Raw genomic sequence first — 12845 nt, 5'->3', positions numbered from 1 at the left:
GAATACATCCTATGGAGCTGGATCAAGCTGCATATGGGGCCCAGGGCTCGGGGTTTTCTTAGCCTGGCTAGGGTGGCTGGATACAGATAAATGGATTGAGACTTGCAGTGTGGAGCTAAGTACTCAGGCTTTGCTACTGTCTGTCAGATTGGTAGCTGCAGAACAGGATTAGGGAGGCTAGTCATTGCTAAGTACTGACAGCTCATTAGACGACTTGATTAATTATGAGACTGCACTGCGCATTTGTTTTTAGTTAATACCAACAGCTTATTGAAGCAACCCACTACTACAACACACCAATGTTTTATTCTTCAACTGTATCCATCTCTTACAGTACTAACATTTGAAGCTGTTATGAACTATTATGAACTGCTAAAAAAGTGTCACTGATTGTCATACAGATGTCTGTTTGTGATTTTCAGTGTGCAAATTCAAAGCCCACAAACGTTGTGCCGTCCGATCCACTAATAACTGTAAATGGACGACCCTGGCTTCCATAGGGAAGGATATCATTGAAGATGAGGATGGGGTAAGTGTGTGTGTGTGTGTGTGTGTGTGTGTGTGTGTGCGTGTGTGTGTGTGTGTGTGTGTGTGTGTGTGTGTGTGTGCGCGTGTGTGTGTGTGTGTGTGTGTGTGTGTGCGTGCGCGCGTGCGTGCGTGCCTGCGTGTACGTGTGGCGTTATTATGGAACCCACCACGGTTCTGGCAAAACCACACCCTGTGCTCGCCTAGGCAGCAGTCAAGCGCCGGGATTGGCCAGGAGTGAGTCTTTTGTCTTCTTTTGACAGCTCTTGCCTCTTGACAGCTCCAATCTCCTACGCCACAAACACTGGGCCCAGCTCAGCCATTTCATTAACCGAATTGCTCTTGATAGCGGACATTGAAATAAACGTCTCGACATGCATCAAATCTTTTAGCTTTGATGTGTGATGCTTCCAAGCTGTGGAACTGTGGCCAATCCCGGCGCTTGACTGCTGCGTGGGCAGGCACAGGGCGTGGTGGGTTCCATAATAATGTGTGTGTGTGTGTGTGTGTGTGTGTGTGTGTGTGTGTGTGTGTGTGTGTGCTTAAAGCATGCTTGTGCATGTGCCTGCAAGAGTGTGTGCTTGCGTGTGTGTGTGTATGTCCATTGAAGTTCCCAGAATTGTTGTGTGCTTTCAGGGTTAGACCAATATATTCTCCAATATACTTAAATAATAATAATCAGCCTTTTTGTTGTTGTTGTTGTTGTTGTTTTTGTTCTTCTTCTTCTTATGCCTCCGCCAGCGATAGCCAGGTCGGAGGCATTTAATATGGTTTCGGGTTGTCCGTCCGTCCGTCCAATGTTCATTAACGTGATATCTGAGGAACGCTTTGACAGAATTTCATCAAATTTGCCTCAAACGTCCACTTGGACTCAAGGATGAACTGATTACATTTGTCAAAGTTCAAGGTCAGTGTGACCTCACGAACGCCATTTCCAAGCTCGTCAATGCGATATCTCAGGAATGCCTTGATGGAATTTCTTCCAATTTGGCTCAAACGTCGACTTGGACTCAAGGATGAACTGATTAGATTTTGGTGGTCAAAGGTCAAGGTCACTGTGACCTCACGAATGCCATTTTCAAGGTCGTTAATGCGATATCTCAGTAATGCCTTGATGGAATTTCTTCAAATTTGCCTCAAACGTCCACTTGGACTCAAGGCTGAACTGATTAGATTTTGATGGTCAAAGTTCAAGGTCACATCATGATGATTGACTCTGATGAAGACGCTGTGAGCATCGAAACGTTAGTCTTTGCACCTATATTAGCATCATTTTTCCAGTGATTCGAGTGCTCCAGGATTCTCTTTGGATTTACCCATTGACCTTTGTTGTCAGATATTGTGTATTGACACTAAATGTCGGGTACTGGCAGCTTGTCGAGTGTGTGCTTCAATACAGCTGTTTAATGTTATTATGTGCATGAATTCAAGATGTGACTGAGAAAGGAGAAAAATGCGAGAAAAGCAGCAAAAGACACAAGTGCTTCCAGAGGAAATACAGTAATAGATGGTGTTGTCCATTTTTCTAATGGAGTGTATATCTGTACCCCACAGATTGCTATGCCTCACCAGTGGTTGGCAGGCAACCTGCCTGTCAGTGCCAAGTGTGCTGTGTGTGATAAGACATGTGGCAGTGTATTAAGGCTGCAGGACTGGCGCTGCCTTTGGTGCAAAGCTATGGTAAGATATCTGTCACATCCGTATACATTGTAAACTCTTGATTTGCCTCAGCCAAACTTAATTCGAATTTACACAGGATTTAAATGACTGTAAATGCGAAGTTCGTCATGTTAAGTCATTATAACAAGATTTAAGGATAGAAACAACGTCGTCACAGCCTTGATTCCGGCTTGATTTCCTCGTATTATGGAGACTGAAGTGGATTTTGCTAGTTGGTTGTAAGATGTACTGTAAGCCTCGTTTGTGAACACAGGGACAGATTGGAGATGGCATCATGCCTGGCATACTCACGCTCACACTGAGCCCATAGATAACATCTCATAAACTGATGCTGCCAGATGATTTGTTACACCGAACCATCTGGAACTTTGTCTTTGGAAACTGTTTGGCACATTCAAAAAATACCTGGAAGGTGATTGGATGAACCATCTGTCTATCACCGTCTACGGGCTCACTTCTCGCTGTCGTCACACCTAAATCCCACCCGCAGCTGCCTCTGGGGTGCTGATTGGTCCAGCCAACTGCTGGGACGGACTTAAACCAATAGCTTGGTAGCTAGATGGATTTCTCACATGACCTGAGAGGAGAGGAATGAATGAGTAGGGAAGATAGTCTTCCTACTCGAACTTACGCTAAGCTTCATCATTTGTTTTTGTCCGATAAATCTCTAAAATGTGATCATGTGAAATTATTTTGTGTTCTCTCTAGGTGCACGCAGCGTGCATGGACCTGTACCCACGCAAATGTCCTCTGGGTCAGTGCAAAGTCTCCATCATTCCACCTACGGCGCTCAACAGCATCGACTCAGACGGTACGCACGACGTGCGCACACACACACACAAGCACTGACACACACACACAAGCACTGACACACACACACAAGCACTGACACACACACACACACACACACTCACCTATGCAATCACGCTGACTCAATGGAAGGTGGATGTCGGGGGGCACCTGTGAGCGCATGCTGCGTTTGAAGGATGAATAAAGGAGGTTTGGTCGGCTGATGTTTTCTCTGAGCGCTGACCTTTCTCGTCTGTCACTTGGAGTGATGACTCACTCTTATTCCATCAAGGCATCCACATCCACACACTCACCTCCTCAGGGTCTCCTGTGAACTGTTGGACCGCGTGTTTGGAATTGGAAAGGAAAGGCTAATATTATTGTTTCTGCTCACTATAATCTGTCTTGATATCCAATCCATACGCTGTTGTTTGCTTCCTGCGTGTGGTAAGAAGTATGGGAGGGGTGTGTGTGAGGGAGAGAGAGACTGCGCCCTATCACGCAAATCGGTCTGGACAAAGCCAGATATAGGGCCAAAAATAACATTATTTGGGTGATTTATGTGAAAATTACGAGGTGAAAATGTGTTGTTAATATGATCGATTCCAGATATGTGTTGGGTTCTCCACCCCGCGAAGGGTATAAAGGGAGTGAGAGAGGCAATCTGATTGGTCTGATTTATGTAGCACCCAGACTCTGGGCTTTACATTAATCAGACCAATCAGTGTGGCCTGCATAATCCTCGCTATAACCACACCCATTTAAAGCTTTAGCGCCGAGCGCATGGGCATTTTGCGTGGCAGGGAGAATACCAATGCACTTGGGAACGCCCACAATTTTGTGCTCAGCGCAAGCGCTAAATTACCGCTTTTGCCAAGATAGGGCCCACTGTGTGTGTGTGAGTGGGGGGAGGGGGGTGGGCGGAGGGGGCTGCAGCTGGTGTATGTTCCAGGACAGGGGTGTCCAAAGTTTTTTGAATGGGGGCCAGATTAGATAATGTGAAAATACCGGGGGGCTAACATACAATACCAATTGTTCTCTAAGGATTTTGTTTACCATGATCTGAAAACATGCCTGTGTTGTTCCTACTTGGTGCTTGTCTACAGACAGTAGTGCTGTCATTGTTAGCTGAATGGAAAAAAACATAAATTTAACTTGCTTGATTAACCAATACTGTGTGGAGGGCCACATATAGTATATTTTGAGAGACAAGCCGAGGGCCGCTTAAAATTGCGGGCTGGAATTGGCTCCCGGGTGGGACTTTTGACATGCCTGTTCCAGGAGATTGCCTGTCAGATGCACACACACCTTTCTGAGGTGAGAAGGCAGGGTCGAAAATTAGCACCAGCCAAATGCTGGTAAAAGATGCAAGTGGCTGGGACACTTGCTTCACTCATCACCAGGCAAAAAAACCCAATGGTAACATTCACTCACTAGCCATTTGGCTGGTGGACAAAAAAGTAAGGGCTTAAATTAGATAGGCACCTTGTGATGAGGTGTGTGTGTGTGTGTGTGTGTGTGTGTGTGTGTGTGTGTGTGTGTGTGTGTGTGTGTGTGTGTGTGTGTGTGTGTGTGTGTGTGTGTGTGTGTGTGTGTGTGTGCGTGCGTGCGTGCGTGCGTGTGTATGTTTGTGTCAGTTCAGAGACCAAACAGTCCACATTAAACCCTTTGGAGATGGAGATCAGCACCTGCGAGGCAGACTCAGATAAGCATGTGCGATTGGATTACTGTTGCTGAACCCAACGGCTGGGTCACACACACACACACACACACACACACACACACACACATACACGTGCGCACACGCGCACGCACACACACACACACACACACACACACACACACACACACACACACACACACACACACAAACACAGAGTCAGTGAAAGGCTGACAGCATCAGCTAATTGGAAGATAGATCAAAGAGAGGCAGAGGAAGTGATGCAGTAGTGGTAGTCTGATATCAATATAATTTAGAATTAGCTTCAATGAGAATGAAGAACGGGCCACCAGATTACAGACAGCCTCAACAGGTCTCATCTGAAGGAGTGAGTTCTCGGCATGTTTGAATTTAAACCCACACAATGAGCGCAGGAGGTGACTTTATGCAAAATAATATATGTATTACTCAACTAAAGCACACTCAATAATCAGGAAAATACAAGTGAATAGTAAGTATATACAAGAGGTATACATAATGCATTGTGATGAATCAATGGCAATAGGAATGGATGATCATGTGCACACCGATAATTTAACATTTCAGCAGATACAATCTGTAAAACTGACTTGAATGAATCCTTGAATAACGGAATGGTTACTATAACTCAGAGGATGCGTTACCAGGGGTGTCAAACTCAATTTCATCCCGGGCCACATCAGCATTATGGTTGCCCTCAAAGGGCCAGTTGTAAATGTAACACGATATAAATGTATCTAGCCTACGTGTTATCATATTTCATAATTGCCTCTGATTCGATTATGATTGTTTTTTTTGTAATAACTTAATAATAATAATAATAATAATAATAATGCATTTGATTTAAAAGCGCCTTTCAGGTCACTCAAGGACACTTTACAGGGTTAAAATCAGATGCAGAACAACATTTACAAGCAAACAGTATAAAATATAAGAGAGTGCAAGGAAAATAAGATAAAACAAAAACAAAGAAACTAAACAGTAAACAAAGAAAACACCATGGAAATGACAGGGAGTATGCTAATACTTAATAACTAGCTCTGAAAGCAGAATTATAGGGAAAACAATGACAAACAAACAACTAGTAGCCTACAACTATTATTCAATTTAACAATAACTATTTCTTGCCGTATTGTGAAGAATTGTATTGCACAAATTGTATTCTTTGCTAGCTCTTTTGCATTAGCTCACATGTTTGTTAGACTTTCTCGTTATCTCGTAATTTTAATAGACAGGGTTCAGATTTTTCTGTCATAAAAACAAAACCTGGGGGTACGGTGGTGCAGTGTCGCCTCACAGCTCGAAGGTCCTGGGTTCGATTCCCACCTGGGACGATGTGAACGCTGAAGGAATGCGTGCCCGTCCGCATGTCCTCGAGTGCACACCGCCCGGGTGGGGTCGTCGAAAGGGCCTTTCTGTGTGGAGTTTGCATGTTCTCCCCGTGCCTCCCGGGGGTTTCCTTCATATAGGAACCCCCTTCACCAAAACATGCAATATCCTGGTTGCTAATGTGGTTCCTCCTCTGGGCGTTAAGGGCGCCTGTTCAGAGGGAGGGGAACTGGTTGGAATAGCGTGAACCTCCCACGTGCTATGTCCTACCGGTGAAGCTTCCTCTGTCAGGTGAAAAGAAGCGGCTGGCTAACTGCCCATGTCTCGGAGGAAGCATGGAGCCAGTTTCGGCTCCCCCCAGATCGGCAGAGGGTGGAGTAGCAACCAGGATAATTAAATTACGTTAGCACTAATGGGGGATAAAAATGGGATAAAAAATTGGGGGGGGGGGGGGGGGGAATATTTAAAAAAAAACTGTAAAAGAGGGGAAATATTGGGCAGTAAATATAGGGATCTGTAATAAAGTGTGTGATGTACATGTATGTATGAAGTGTGTATGTAATGGAATAGAGTACCGCAGAGATGATGTATTAGATTTCAATTAAATGCATGAAGTAAGGTCTATGGTTAACAAAAGTTTATGAAACAGCGAACTGTTCAGCAAGCTCATTTTCCCAAATGTGGACCACATTTAGGACTTGAAGGGTTTTCTGAAAGTCGCGATAAAAAAACGCATTTACGCTTCGAAAATCATAAAAGTGGTCTTCATTTGTGAAGATTATCTTGCTGAACACAAAGTTCGCTGTTTCATAAACTTGTGTTAACCACAGACCTTATTTCAGACATTTAACCAAAATTTTCATACAAAAATCCTGACATTTAGACGAAGGAACTTGAAGTGCTAACATCCAGATCTTCTGGACTCAGTCCTGCGCTACTCTATACTAGCTATGTGTGATGTATGATATGGTGCTGCTCAGTGGACAATGATCAGCCAGACAGGAAAGGCAGCAAGGCTCTCTTCACTGTTTCGGAAGAGAGCCTTGCTGCCTTGAGTTGACTCTGTCTTCGGAGACAAACTTTGGAACAAAGCTGTTGTCAGACTCCGTCAGCACACGTGCGGCAACCACGTAAAGTGCATGAACTCCGCATTGGAAATGCGTGTATTTGGTTTTGTTCTGATCAGTTGAGGGGCATGTCGTGTGCGTGGGAAGGCATGTCAAGTGTCACGGCTCAATAGAAATGCATAAACCGTTGATTTGGGCTCTCAGTTCTATCCAATATGATTGGCCGTCGTAACATTGCTGGGTTCAAATTCCTGAACACTTTATTGTCAAACATGGCTATCTAAGCCCCATGTAAAGAGAAAGAATTTGAATAATACAAATAACTGTTATATAAAACATCACAGTTATCAAATTAGACATATACAGTCAACCACAATGTGATACCCAAGGTTTGATGATTCTATATCAAAGATTTGTCCTGATTTTGGACACATTTGATTCCACTGTGTCTCATCTCACACTCTGTGGTGATGAACACAGACAGGGCTGAGTGTTGGTTGGTTTATGGCTAGTTACCAGGTCTCTTCCTTGATACCAGCTCTTAGGGGTGGAAATGAGGTAATTTACATTGAGGTCAGTGCCCATTCCTTTCGATCTCACAGTCTTCCCCCACCATACTGATCAGTTATTAGGGAGGAGGCTCACACAAAATGCACAGGGCCTTTCCAGATGTGCGATGACAATAATGATGTGAGTGCAGGGAGGATGGGGAAGCCGGTGAACCCACCAAATAAAAATTGAGATACCCACCCATTCTTTCACTCTCTCTCTCTCTCTCTCGCCCTCTGCATCTCCTCACGTGCCAGGACCTCCTCTGCCCCAATGCAGGCTGGGAAGGCGAGCTTGGTTGTAATTGGCTGAGGGCTGACTGTAGCACGTGCAGGAACGTCGTGACTGCCCCTCCCTCCCTCCCTTTCCTCCACTCCCCCTCCCTCCAAACATCCATGGCTGACAAGATCACAGAGAGAGGGAGGGAGAGAGAGAGAGAGGGAGGGAGGGAGGGGGCAAAAGGAAATCAAATAAAAGAGGATATGGAGAGAGAGAGAGTTGGGGAAGGGAGGGCAGAAAAGGAGAGAAAAGACAGAAAACAGAATAGATGGCAGTGCCAATAGGGACTGTCACCATCATCTCCTGCACACACACAGACTGCACCCTAATATTCCACTCTTGGGACATGTGTTTGTTGGTATTGGTAGGTATCCCTTTTACATTTTGGGATTCTGATTTTGGCATTCTGGTTTTCTTTTTCTTTCTTTTTTCTTTCTTTCTTTCTTTTTTAATAGCATTGACGTTCCAAAACAACCCAACAGACAGAAATCTATCCTTTCTGATGGATCAGTGTGGTCACAGCTGAGTCCTTCCGAGACACACTGCCTGATTATTTTCTATAATCATTCAGTCATTTACCTGCATTAGCTCCCCATATTAGCATAGTGTGTATGTGCATATGTGTGTGTGTGTGTGTGTGTGTGTGTGTGTGTGTGTGTGTGTGTGTGTGTTTGTGTGTGTGTGTGTGTGTTGGTGCTCTTCTACTGAGTGAAACACATGTTGGCGTGTGCTGCGCTCCCATCTCCTCTTCACGCTGGCTCTTCACACACACGGATGCTTTGATGACATCACAGAGTTCTTCCATGCCAGCTGTTGCATCCAGCAGCACAGCTCTAGTTTCAAATGTACCTTATTATTAATCAATAATATCATCATTATTATTACTGCTGCTGCGTAGAGCAGTGGTTCTCAACGTGGGGTACAGGGACCACCAGGGGTCCTTGAGGGGGTTCCAAAGGGTCCGCAGCAAATTGATGAATTGCTAAACTTCACCATTATTTAATTTACAAGAATTAGAATTAGAATTATTAGAATTAGAGAATGTAGAATGACTCTTCTGGTCATAGTTTCTCTGTTATCTCTCTACCTACAATACAGTCATGGAATTCTGGACTAAATCACATTTAACAATAAAAACATTCTCAGATTTGGGTTTGAGAGAGAAACTCATCAAATGGGGGGTCGGGGGCCCCAAATGTGGACTAAATTAGGGGTCGTTGATATGAAAAAGGTTGAGAACCACTGGCATACTGTAGAGAATCGACCGTCCATGTTTTCCCCCCTAACTCCTTGTCTGTTTGTACAATTTCCCCTTAGGTTTCTGGAAGGCCACCTGTCCCCCATCGTGTGCCAGTCCCCTGCTGGTCTTTGTTAACTCCAAGAGCGGCGACAACCAGGGGGTGAAATTCCTACGACGTTTCAAGCAGCTCCTCAACCCGGCCCAAGTCTTTGACCTGGTCAACGGTGGGCCGCATCTAGGGTGAGGAACACACTGAGCCAATGCTGATGAATGCACACACACACGCATCAAACATCCATACACACATACATGTATCGCATTCCAAGATGAAATCAGACACTACAGGGGAACTGACGATGTATTTGTTGTGTTTCTGTCAGTCTGCGTCTGTTTCAGAAGTTTGACAACTTCCGGATCCTGGTGTGTGGCGGTGATGGCAGCGTAGGCTGGGTCCTCTCAGAGATCGACAAGCTCAACCTTCATAAACAGGTAACACACATAAATACTGTACACATACACATACACATACACATACACATAGCTTGGCTCCAGAATGCCGTGCTTAACCTGGATTGTAACCTAGTTTTGGGTCAATGCATGTAAACATAACTGGGTGAGAACGGCCTGGTTAAACTCCTACTGTGATTCTGAGAAACCTTGTTAAGCCGCTTGGCATTCTCTTTGATATTAAACAGGTCACTGTGGCATGTAAACATGTTCACTCCTTTCACTTTTGTCTTATGTCGTCTGCACAAACTCAGACTTGCACAGCATTGTGGGTATATTTTGATCTCAACAACATGGCCATAAGCAGCACTTACTTTTACTTTTACAATTGGGATTGCCATTTCTTTCCCATGTACACAAAATAACCTACTACTATTGCACAGCCAGTTAGGGAGGAGGTAGCGGGTCATACTTTTGTCCGGTCTGTTCTCATCTGTGGATGGGACACCTCAGGACAGGACAGAACCATTCTCTTAACTGATGCATTATTCATGGCAACAGGGATACTTATTCGTAGGGTATGAAAGACTCATGTAAATGAAAATATTTCGTGTGGAGTGGAGGATGGCCAATAGCCAGATTACGTAGCCATTATTGTTGGAATAAAGTAGGCAACAATGATGACGTGTCTTTGGCCGATGTGCCAGCTGGGCTGTTTGCCTTTGCTTCTGGCAAGCTCACACAAAGACACACACACACACATCCGTGGCCTGCCTGAACTACCGCTGTGCTCAATATATATATATATATATATAAGAGTAAAAAAGAAGTTCTCCAGCGCACACCAGGGTAGGAAAATAGACACTTTATTAACTTATAGACTACATTAAAAACAAGAAACAAGGCGAACAACGCGTTTCACAAAGAGCTTCATCAGGTTCGCTATAGGGTCTGAGACTGCCACCAGGTATGCATTTAAGTCATCAGTTGCTGATTGGCTGATTGGCAGGTGTCAATCACCCAATGAGGTGCCCACAAGAATACAAAATGGAGTCACCACAAAATTCAATAATAGAAAAAAGGGGGGAATTTTCAGGTAAAGATACAAGATACAATATATATTCACAAAATGCATATTAAATGGTTCACAGAATTAACACAGTAGTATACCACAAACATTACAAGTCGAGTCACCACTTGTCCTGTCTCAACAAGGGAGGGGAGGGAAACAAGGGGCTGTGCCAGGGAGGGTTCAGTGGCTCAACTTAGCCTACATACAAGGTCACCTGTAGACACAGAGAAACATGAGTTAGACAGTGGAACAAATTACAAAATTACAAAAAGGGGCTCAAATCTAATGCCTCATTCAGCCCATGTGGCTCCAAGGAGTTAAGAGTATGGATCCAATATGCTTCTCTTTTTAGTAGCTGTTTTATGATGTTGCCACCCCTTGGATGAGGGGTGACTCTCTCAATGCCCATGAATCTGAGTGAGGCAGCAGAACCATGGTTCTTCTCTTTATAGTGCCTCGCGATAGCATAGTCCATATTTTCATTTCTTATAGCGGCTTTATGTTCAGCTATTCTCAATTTTAAATGACGCTTAGTTTGCCCCACATATATAGAGCCACACGGACACTTAAGCATATATACAACATGAGTGGACATACAATTAATAAACTCTCTGATTTTATACTTTTTACCTGTATGGGGGTGGCAAAACTCTTTGATGTCATAAGTGTTGGAGCAATGAGTACATCTCCCACACCGATAGTTCCCATACACCTCTTTAGAGAGCCAATTTGTTTTCATGGGTTCTCTATACATAGATGTTACAATGGAATTGCTTATATTCTTACCTCTTTTATAACAAAACTTTGGCATAGAGGCAGAAATCTGCTGTAAAGAAGGGTCACATTGCAGTAAACACCAATGTTTTTTAATGATGTTCTTAATTTTACCAGAGAGAGTATTATATTCAGAGACAAAATAAACTCTGTTGTCTCTAGGTCTGTGAGGTGGGTCAAATAGTTGCTCCCTTGTAAGGGCACTGGCCCTTTCAATGGCAGTGTCCATAATATGGTTCTTATAGCCTCTTTGGACAAATCTTTCCTTCATTTCTAGGGCTTTTGCATCAAAATCACTGTCTTTGTTACAAATACGTTTAAGCCTAACAAACTGCCCATACGGAATGTTGGTTATCATTTCCTTAGAATGGTAGCTTTGGGCGTGTAGGATAACATTTCTGTCAGTGTCTTTTCTGAATATTGAGGTGTCAAGTTCTCCACACTCATTGACAGATATTAGTAGGTCCAAGAAGTGAATTTTCTTTTGACTATACTCCATGGTGAATTTTAATGTAGGGTAAGTATGATTAATATAATCACAAAAGCCATGAAGTTCTTCTTCAGTAGAGGTAAAACACAGAACCACATCATCAATAAATCTCTTATAGAATAAAATGTTCTTGAAAAAGGGATTATCGTTAAATATATACTTTTTCTCCCACAGGCCCATAAACAAATTAGCATAATTAGGAGCAAAAGGTGATCCCATGCTCGTCCCTTGGGTCTGTAAATAATAATTTTTATTAAACATGAAATAATTTGAACTCAAAATAAATTCAGTAAGAAGCATTAAAAATTCCACAGTTAATTCTTCTTTGTTTAAATCTAAAAAATGTTGCATGGCCTCCAAACCACCACTATGCGGAATGTTAGTGTAGAGACTTTCTACATCAAAAGTTACCAAAAAGTTTGATGTAGAAAGTTTGCTCCTAATTATGCTAATTTGTTTATGGGCCTGTGGGAGAAAAAGTATATATTTAACGATAATCCCTTTTTCAAGAACATTTTATTCTATAAGAGATTTATTGATGATGTGGTTCTGTGTTTTACCTCTACTGAAGAAGAACTTCATGGCTTTTGTGATTATATTAATCATACTTACCCTACATTAAAATTCACCATGGAGTATAGTCAAAAGAAAATTCACTTCTTGGACCTACTAATATCTGTCAATGAGTGTGGAGAACTTGACACCTCAATATTCGGAAAAGACACTGACAGAAATGTTATCCTACACGCCCAAAGCTACCATCCTAAGGAAATGATAACCAACATTCCCTATGGGCAGTTTGTTAGGCTTAAACGTATTTGTAACAAAGACAGTGATTTTGATGCAAAAGCCCTAGAAATGAAGGAAAGATTTGTCCAAAGAGGCTATAAGAACCATATTATGGA

The 12845-nt window shown here is 43.2% G+C and overlaps 1 protein-coding gene across 1 annotated transcript in view; it reads left to right on the top strand.

Moving 5' to 3' along the window:
- dgkh (diacylglycerol kinase, eta) overlaps positions 1 to 12845 on the top strand; it is a gene marked incomplete at its 5' end in the record, with an annotated part of 43197 nt that overhangs the window by 5030 nt on the left and 25322 nt on the right. Inside the window, 3 exons of the mRNA XM_083639136.1 lie at positions 2914 to 3016; positions 9235 to 9397; positions 9538 to 9646. Coding sequence (XP_083495262.1) covers positions 2914 to 3016; positions 9235 to 9397; positions 9538 to 9646 — 375 coding nt within the window. The remainder of the gene's footprint in view (positions 1 to 2913; positions 3017 to 9234; positions 9398 to 9537; positions 9647 to 12845) is intronic.

This window comes from Poromitra crassiceps (genome assembly GCF_964638095.1).
Source record: "Poromitra crassiceps genome assembly, chromosome: 6".
Classification (NCBI taxonomy): Eukaryota; Metazoa; Chordata; class Actinopteri; order Beryciformes; family Melamphaidae; genus Poromitra; species Poromitra crassiceps.
This window is presented reverse-complemented; position numbering and strand designations above follow the sequence as displayed.